This window comes from Palaemon carinicauda, chromosome 9, assembly GCF_036898095.1.
Source record: "Palaemon carinicauda isolate YSFRI2023 chromosome 9, ASM3689809v2, whole genome shotgun sequence".
NCBI classification, from domain to species: domain Eukaryota; kingdom Metazoa; phylum Arthropoda; class Malacostraca; order Decapoda; family Palaemonidae; genus Palaemon; species Palaemon carinicauda.
Window position 1 is genome coordinate 108,091,049 of NC_090733.1, and position 10,000 is coordinate 108,101,048.

At 34.2% G+C, this 10,000-nt stretch overlaps 1 protein-coding gene across 1 annotated transcript in view; it reads left to right on the forward strand.

Annotated features, from left to right (window-relative positions):
• Positions 1-10,000, forward strand: part of LOC137647042 (uncharacterized) — a 124,317-nt gene that overhangs the window by 73,719 nt on the left and 40,598 nt on the right. Inside the window, exons 13-16 of the mRNA XM_068380179.1 lie at positions 4,571-4,690; positions 5,728-5,850; positions 6,801-6,969; positions 8,786-8,954. Of these exons, the coding sequence (XP_068236280.1) occupies positions 4,571-4,690; positions 5,728-5,850; positions 6,801-6,969; positions 8,786-8,954 (581 nt within the window). The remainder of the gene's footprint in view (positions 1-4,570; positions 4,691-5,727; positions 5,851-6,800; positions 6,970-8,785; positions 8,955-10,000) is intronic.

The following is a 10,000-nucleotide window of genomic DNA, read 5'->3' on the forward strand; positions in this document are numbered from 1 at the left end:
TTTGCATGATCTTTTGTGTTTGAATTGGTCACAATTATATAGTAGTATAGATCCTGTTGTCCCTTTGAATGAGAATCTAATCAATATAATTGATAGGCGTATCCCTTCTCGTGTGCTAAGGTACCGAGTGAAGGACAAACCGTAGTTCAATGATGATTGTACACATGCTTATTTGGAGAAGCAGGAGGCCTATCATCTTTGGAAGGGTAACAGATCAGATTTTACTTGGAACAAGTATACTCAGCTTCGAGCTTTTGCTCAGAGAGTTTATGCCTCAACTGAAAAGGAGTACAATTTAACCATAAAAGAAACCCTTTCTGGTACAACTCAGGAACATAAATGGTGGTCTACCCTTAAGTCTGCTTTCTTTGGTGTAGATGCAACAGTTCCTCCTTTACTTAAACCAGATGGCTCAGTCACTCACTGTCCAAAGGAAAAGACAACCCTATTGGCTGATGTTTTTTACAGTAAACAGAGTAATGAAAAACTTTAACTTTCTCATTCCTGTTTTCCTGAGGCTAAACTAACTAGTTTAGCTTCTCGATCTCGTGAGGTTAAAGCTCTGTTGATGGACCTTGATGCTTATGGAGGTGTAGACCCAAATGGCATTTTTCCTCTGTTTTTTTATAAAGACAGCAGATTTCTTAGCTCCAAAGTTATCAGTTATTTTGCGCAAGTTAGCAAGAAGAGGAGCTTTTAGCACTTATTGGAGAATTGGTAATGTTACTCCTCTTTGTAAATGTGTTTGTGGTAACTCAAATCCCACTGATTACCGCCCAATTTCCATAACTCCCATGTTATCTAAAGTTTTTGAACATCTGGCAAAACGTCTTAATAGGTTTGCTGAAGGTAATCATCTATTCCCTTGTTTGCAATGTGGTTTTCGTAAAGGCCTTGGAGCATATGATGCCCTTCTTACAATCTCCAATGCTGTACAGAAATCCCTTGATTGTGGTCAGGAAGTTCGTATGATTGGCCTTGATTTTAGTGCTGCCTTTGACCGTGTTAATCATGAGGCCCTTGTTTTCAAACTGAAACAGTTGGGAGTGGGTGGGTCGTTTCTTATCATTATTATTGATTTTTTGAGTAATACATCTCAAAGAGTTGTTGTTGATGGGCACCATAGTGAGTATAGGAATGTGATATCCGGTGTTCCAGAGGGTAGTGTTCTTGGCCCATTACGTTTCATACTATATACACACGACATGTGGTTTGGCCTAGAAAACAAGCTTGTTGCATATGCAGATGATGCTACTCTCTTTGCATCAGTTCCATCTCCTGAATGTAGATCTGGGGTTGGTGAATCTCTCAATAGAGATTTAGCTAAAATTAGTGCATGGTGCAAATTATGGGGTATGAAGTTGAATCCTAATAAAACTCAAAGTATGATTGTAAGTAGGTCAAGGACAGTGGCTCCTCAACATTCGGATCTCAGTATTGATAATGTTTCTTTAAATTTGTATGACTCCTTTAAAATTTTAGGCGTGATTCTCGACAGAAAATATACTTTTGAGAAACACGTTAGGTCTGTGTCTTCTTTAATTGCACAAAAAAATTGGCTTATTGAGAAAGTCTTACAAGATTTTCAGTGAACAATCTATTTTGAAGAAGTGTTTTAATTCTTTCATTCTACCTTGTTTTGAGTATTGTTCTCCTGTCTGGTGTTCAGCTGCTGATTCTCATCTTAATTTGTTGGACAGAAACTTAGGGTCTATTAAATTTCTTATTCCTGATCTAGATATTAATCTTTGGCACCGTCGTTCAATTAGTACATTATGCATGTTGCATAAGATTTTTCATAACTCTGACATTCCTTTACATTCAGATCTCCCTGGACAATTCTATCCTGTTCGTAATACTAGGCAGGCAGTTAATTCTAATAGCCAGGCCTTCTCCATCATGAGGCTCAATACTACACAGTATTCTAGAAGTCTTATTCCAGCTGTTACCAAGTTGTGGAATGATCTTCCTAATCGGGTAGTTGAATCAGTAGAACTTCAAAAGTTCAAAGTTGGAGCAAATGTTTTTATGTTGACCAGGCTGACACGAGTCTTTTTATAGTTTATATATGACATATCTGTTTTTGACATTGTTAATAGTTTATATAGGACTTATCTGTTTTGACGTTGTTACTGTTTTTAGAATGATTTATTGTTAATTTATTCTCTTCATTTATTTATTTCCTTATTTCCTTTCCTCATTGGGCTATTTTTTCCTGTTGGAGCCCTTGGGCTTATTGCATCTGCTTTTCCAACTAGTGTTGTAGGTTGGCTAGTAATAATAATAATAACTAATTTTCCTTCCACCAAAAAATGATCACACATACTGTTAGCCATACCCCTAAACACGTGCACGTCTTTCAATCTTCCAAACATTCTTTTAGTTATCAATACATAATCCATTAACGCCCTTTCTACCACTCTTCTATTTGCCACTCTTACCCATGTATACTTGTTTTTCTTTCGTTTTGAAGAAGCTAGAACTTATCACCATCTCTTGCTCAACACATATATCTACCAGTCTCTCACTACTCTCATTTTCACCTGGTACGCCATACTTTCCAATGACGCCTTCTACCTCTCCAGCGCCCACTCTAGCATTTAAGTCAGCCATGACAACTACATAATTCCTTCTACCCAGTCCTTCTACACACCTAGTTAATTCATTCCAGAACTCATTCCGCTCTACTTCACTTTTCTCACTACCTGGCCCATACGCAGTGGTAAAAGCCCAACATTCCCTTCCCAACCTAACCCTTACCCACATTAACCTAGATGATATCTCCTTCTATTCCACTACTTTACCTGTCATCCATTCACTCGGCCATAAAGCCACACCCTCTCTTGCTCTTCCCCTTTCAATTCCAGACACTCTACCACACATTTCACCAAACATCACTTCACCCTTCCCTTTTATCTTTGTCTCACACAAGGCAAATATATCCATCCTTCTATTCCTAAACATACTTCCAATCTCTCATCTTTTTTTCTCTATCCTACTACATCGACGCACATTCAGACACCCCAAAACTAGAGTGCGGGGAGCAGTCACTCTCCCCCCAGCTCCACCTCCACCTCTTTGATATCTCACAGGAGTATAATAAAGAAGAGGGGTTTCCCAGCCCCCTTGTTCCATCCGTTTTAGTCGCCTCTTACGACACGCAGGGCTACATAGGCGCTATTCTAATTGTTTTTATGCCACAGGGGGCTATATATATGTATATATATATATATATATATATATATATATATATATATATATATATATATATATATATATATATGTGTGTGTGTGTGTGTGTATATATACATATATATATATGTATATATATGTATATATACATATATATATATATATATATATATATGTATATATATACATTTACATATATATATGTATATATATATATATATATATATATATATATATATATATATATATATATATATATATATATATATATATATACATACATATATCTATGTATATATATATATATATATATATATATATATATATATACATACATATATCTATGTATATATATATATATGTATAAATTATTATATATATATATATATATATATATATATATATCTTGAAATTCTTAATTCTCTATCGAGATGCCCTTTGCGGCAATAAGTGTAGGAGGAGATGATGATGATGAAAACACCAATGATACTCGCCAGCTAGAAATATTAATCGGGCCATGAATATTCGATAGTTGATTTTTCAGTTTTTTTCCGATGCATTTAAATTGAAACAGTTTTGTCGTTAGTTTTATCTCGAACAGAGTGAGGATTACGAAGTCAATATAAACTTAATAGTGAAGACTCTCTCTCTCTCTCTCTCTCTCTCTCTCTCTCTCTCTCTCTCTCTCTCTCTCTCTCTCTCTCTCTCTCTCTCTCTATGTATATACCTTTACGCATATATATAAACTCAAACATTTGTATAATAATCCCGTAACAATAAATACCTGGCTAGGGCAGTTGTGAATATATCAAGAAAACCTGTTTTTCATTCAAACAGTTTGGGGAAACGGTGTTTGCATCTTTCTGTATAAATCTCTCTATGAATGCTTTCTTTAAATAATAATATATTTTAGGAAATATCACCATGTAAATAGGCCTAGTCATTGTACTTCTATTACCAATCCTATACAGTTAGTGTTGTTGGTTTTTCTTTAATTTTGGAAAATATCACTATGGTCTGTAAATGTTGTTCTCCAAGCTTTTTGCTAGTTCGGATTTTTGTAAAAAAAAAAAAATAACTATGAATTTTTATTTTCTCTTGGAATGTATCTGGATGGTCTTTACATGGTTATTGTTGCCTATTATTTATCATTTCAATATATAGTTTTTGTATAGAGCAAAAACTCATCATGAGTTTTTCAAGTCTTAATTAACGTAACAAACTTGTTAGACCGAAATAAATTTACAGTATAGTAGGAAGGAGAAGATTTTTCCTCCATACAATTATAACTTCTGCCAGGTAATGGAGATACGGTCAGTCATTAAATAAGAACAAATTCTGAGACCCATTTTCCTTCCCCTTCCCTTCCCTTCCTCAGGTGCTGGCAAAAGGGAGAGACGGAGTGGTGTGTCTGGAGATAACAGCAGCTCTTCAGGAACTCCCAGACCCACTTAGTCTTCAGGCTCAAGCACTGCACAGGAGGATTGAAGATTTAGAGGTTAGAAAACATTCACTCTGTTTCAAGTACTTTTTATTCACTTTTATGTTTCTGTTCCTTACTCCTATCTAAAGTGTGAATAAATTAGTCTTTTTGTTTCGGGGATGTATTTTTCTTTTGTGGTGTATACGTTCTTTGTTACTGAAATGTTTACCAGATATGAATTTTTAATTACATGCGTCCTTTAGTTTATAAGCCTCAAGCTTCACTGTCGATCATGATATTGAATTCCAATTGGTTCGTAATTTCCTTGGGCTATTTTCTAATAATGTAAAGCATTGCAAATAAGAGAGAGAGAGAGAGAGAGAGAGAGAGAGAGAGAGAGAGAGAGAGAGAGAGAGAGAGAGAGAGAGAGAGAGAGAGAGAGAGAGAGAGAGAGAGGCTTCGTTGAATGGTGTCAAGTTTTTTTTTCTTTTTTTTTTTACTGCTTAGTATTCAGATAACGGAAATAAAAAGAAAAGCGTTGACGCATTTCCTATCGGCAATAAATTGCTTTCAAAATACCTAATAAATATTAAAAATTTGAGATTGAGTCCAAGCTTCATCATGCAAGGTGGATGTTTTAGCGTGGTATTTGTGAACGTGTAAAACCAATGAAGCAAGATTGGGATATCAATTTTGTTGCTTTTCAATTTACTTTTTAATTGACATGAAAACCTCCTTCAGAATGGATAATAAATTTACGATATTTTTTTTTTTTTGCTCACAATATTCTAGTTAAATACTTTTCAGTTATTCTATTTTCTCTCAAACCTATTAAATTTGGGCATGTTTTTTCTGCATTGATTTGATAATAAATGTAATCATAAAATAGAGAATGGATAAAAAGATAATTAAAAAAGATATTCTGGTTCCTCATTTATCTTTTCAATTACTATCGATATTGATAATTTGCCTCTATTATTTATTAATTACTATGATATACATTTAACTGTAGATCACTGTTCATTGAATAAACTTAATTCTGATTGATACAGTAAATAGATAAGGTTCACACGCGTTTATCTGATCTTGCTTTCTATAATTTATATCCACAGACTGAGTATCAAAGACAAGATTCTATCCTGAAAGAATTCCAAAAGAAACTTGACAACAGTATTGAAAACGCCGACAAGATTATTGGTCCAATTACCATAAATGGCGAAGTCTTGGTGGAAGGTGTAAGTGTAGAAAATAATTTGAGCCGTTTATTCCGGTATCATCCTCAATAAATGGTATACTATTTTAATGGTTGGAAAAAAAAATAATAATAACAATAATAATAATCTTAAAAAGGGGTTTTTGCCGATCGAATTTCTAGTACACAATCCATCTTTTATTCTTAAATTTCAGCCAAAGAATTTGGAACATCATCATCTCTATAGATACAGAAAATAATAAATGAGCAGAGTCATACCACACTTGTCCGTCAATGACCACTCCAGTACCATACAATATAAATTAAACATTATATGGCTTTCTCCTTATCTTGACAAAAGACAAATTGTGGAAATCCAAATAAAACATGCTGTGTTGATGACCGTTACTTTGAGCAAAGTTGAATATTTGCGTCAAAAACCTGTTAATATTCATGTGAAAGACATTATTTCCTGATCCTAATACAGATTAATTAGTTAAATCTTCTGGTGTACAACAGTGTAATGGACAATGTTAGTCTTCTATCGATAATTGGAAATTTTGCTTTTTATAATATTCAAAATAAACTGCATTTGAAAGGTAGTATTAAAATGCATTCATCAGCCCTTGTAACTTGTACCTAATCTTGGTTTCCCTGATCAAGCTGTTGGATAAAAAAAATCAGGTCATACCAGGAAGCTATGACCTTGGAATTAATGCTGATATATCCCAGACTTTATTTATCTAAATAAAATCCATTTAAGGAAATACGTTACACCCCCAAATAGACTATGGATTTAGATAGAATAAAAATTTTAAAAAAAATTTAAAGATAATTTATTTTTCATGATTTCCAAATACCCCTATCTTTAAGTAACAGCAAGTTTTTAAACAAAGATAAAAACAACTAAGTAAATTTCCTTTTACTAACCAGTTTTATGCAATTTTGGTATAATATACTTGGCACTTCAACTTAGCATTAATTCCTTCTTAGAATCTAGAAACGGAGGAACTACATGCAGAAGAAACTCTCCTCAAGCCCGTAGATCCCCACAGTCATGAACTTTTAGATTACCGTCAGCACAGCCATGATCATAACACACTGGGAAACAATCTAAATGAACTAGAGGGAAAGACATCGTCTGTACTCGCAAGTTTGAAAGGTAAGGCTGATAAATGCTACCCATTACGTTTAAGCATTGTAATATAATTTCAATGCATGGATATGTATAAATGTCGGATAAGATAATGTACAGTAGAAATGACTTTGCCCCATTTTTGTGAGCTAGAAAACAACTGTTTGGTCTGCATTTAGCAAATGCGTCTTTCGCCCATTAATGCAAGATATGTCGTGGTGAAAATTCAATAATGCCAAACAATTTATGGTGGGATTTCAGTAATATCAGACATTATGGTGGGATTTCAATAATGCTAGACATAATGTGGTGGGATTTCATTAATGCTTGACAGGTTATGGTGGGATTTCAATAATGCCAGACGTATGGTAGGATTTCAATAATATCAGACAATTTAATGTAGGATTTCAATAGTGCCAGACAATTAATGGTAGGATATGAATAGTGCCAGCCAATTTATGGTAGGATTTCAATAATGCCAGACTATTTATGGTAGGATTGCAATAATGCCAGGCAATTTTGGTAGGATTTCAATAATGCCAGGCAATTTCTGGTAATTCAATAATGCCAGACATTTTGTGGTAGGATTGCAATAATGCCAGACATTTTGTGGTAGGATTTCAATGATGCAAGATATTTTGTGGTGGGATCTCAAGGATGCCAGACATTTTATGGTTGGATTTCAATAATGCCAGACATTTTATGGAGGGATTTCAATAATGCCAGACATTTTATGGAGGGATTTCAATAATGCCAGACATTTTATGGTGGGATTTCAATAAGGCCAGACATTTTATGGTGGGATTTTAAAAAATTAGGCATTTTATGGTGGAATTTCAATGAGACATTTTATAGTAGGATTTCAGTAATGTCAGACATTTTTGGTGGGATTTCAGTAATGTCAGACATTTTTGGTGGGATTTTAATATCAGACATTTTATGGTGGGATTTCAGTAATGCCATACATTTTATGGTGGGATTTCAGTAATGCCATACATTTTATGGTGGGATTTCAGTAATGCCTTGCATTTATGGTGAGATTTCAGTGATGCCAGACATTTTATGGTGGGATTTCATCAGACATATTTGGTTGGATTTCAGTAATATCAGACATTTTTGGTGGGATTTCAGTAATATCAGACATTTTATGGTGTGATTTCAATAATGCCAGACATTTTATGGGAGATTCCAGTAATATCAGACATTTTATGGGTGATTCCAGTAATATCAGACATTTTATGGGGGATTCCAGTAATATCAGACATTTTTGGTGGGATTTCAGTAATATCAGACATTTTATGGTGGGATTTCAGTAATATCAGACATTTTATGGTGGGATTTTAGTAATGCCAGAAATTATATGGTGGGATTTCAATAATGCCAGACATTTTATGGTGGGATTTCAGTAATGCCAGACATTTTATGGTGGGATTTCAGTAATGCCAGACATTTTATGGTGGGATTTCAGTAATGCCATACATTTTATGGTGGGATTTCAATAATGCCAGACATTTTATGGTGAGATTTCAGTAATGCCATGCATTTTATGGTGAGATTTCAGTGATGCCAGACATTTTATGGTGGGATTTCAGTGAGGCCAGACATTTTTTGGTGGGATTTCAATAATGCCAGACGTTTTATGGTGAGATTTCAATATTGACAGATATTTTATGGTGGGATTTCAATAATGCCAGACATATGGTGGGATTTCAGTGATGTTAGATATTTTATAGTGGGATTTCAATAATGCAAGACCTTTTATTGTGGGATTTTAATACACGTAAAGTGTTTTTCAAACAGATACGAAGTATATGCTCAAACCTATTGTTGTTAATGTTATTAGATGCGGTCCTGGATGGCGACGAAAATAAACTGATCGAGGGTACGAAGATTTTTAAAAATGGAGGCTTTCATATTGGCAAACTCAATACCACAAGGTTGGACTACTCTGCTTGCCTGGATAAAACTGGCAGACCTTTTCATCTTGATGGAACTCTGTCAAATATTGTCAGGTACGTTATCCAGTGTCGATAAACCGGCCACTTTTATTCATAATTTGTATTCCTGGCATAAAATTTATTAATTAAATTTTCTATAGTTGGAAAGGAAGTACTTCATGATATGCCATAGCTTCTACATTCCAATTATAACTATTGCTTTATTGGGTGTTCTTTCCCCTCCAGTTTTATACGATTCGTTCTTCTGTTTATTACTTATACGTTTATCTGATAAAAAATATCAAGTTAAATTCTGTAATCTCCCAATAGAGTGGTTAAAGGAGATAACACACTTTAAAATAAAGTTTGTTCAATGATAGGTGCACAGAAGGTAGTTCTATAAAAGCCCTATAAAATAATATTGGTACAACCTCAATGTTAGGCACCTTTGTTTATGAGTAGAAAGAAGAGAGAAGCTATAGACAACAAGATCATTGAATTATTACGGAGATAAAAGCTAAAAAGTAAAGTAATTTCTTTCTCAGAGTAAACTATCAGGCGGAAAGAGGAAAGGAACGTAGGAAATAGTCTCGACAATTTTGACCAGCATCTTCAAAAGACAATAAGGCCCATTACTTTTCATGCCATATGCACATTGTGTAATTTGTCTTAGAAAACTAGCTCGTTGTATATGCAGATGAGTGCAACTCTTTGTATCAATTTTAATTTCCTGAATGTAGAATTAGCGTTGCTGAATCCCATAATAGAGATCAAGGGAAAGTTATTTGCAAGGTGCCAATTCTGGGACATGAAGTTGAACCTTGACGAAACTCGAAAGTATGATTGTAGATAGGGCGAGGACAGTGGCTTCTCAATATTCAGATCTCTTCATGGATAATACTTCTTCAACTATGTAAAATTTTGGTTGGGTTTCTTGATTGCAAATTTACTTTGGAGAAACTAATTCGGTCTGTTTCTTCTTCAATTGTATAAGATAGCTTACTGAGAAAGTCTTTATAAGATTTTCGGTGATCAATCTATTCTAAAGATTTTTTTTTCTTTTATTCTACCTTGTTTCGAGTATTATTCTTCTGCCTGGTCTTCAGCTGATAATTTTCATC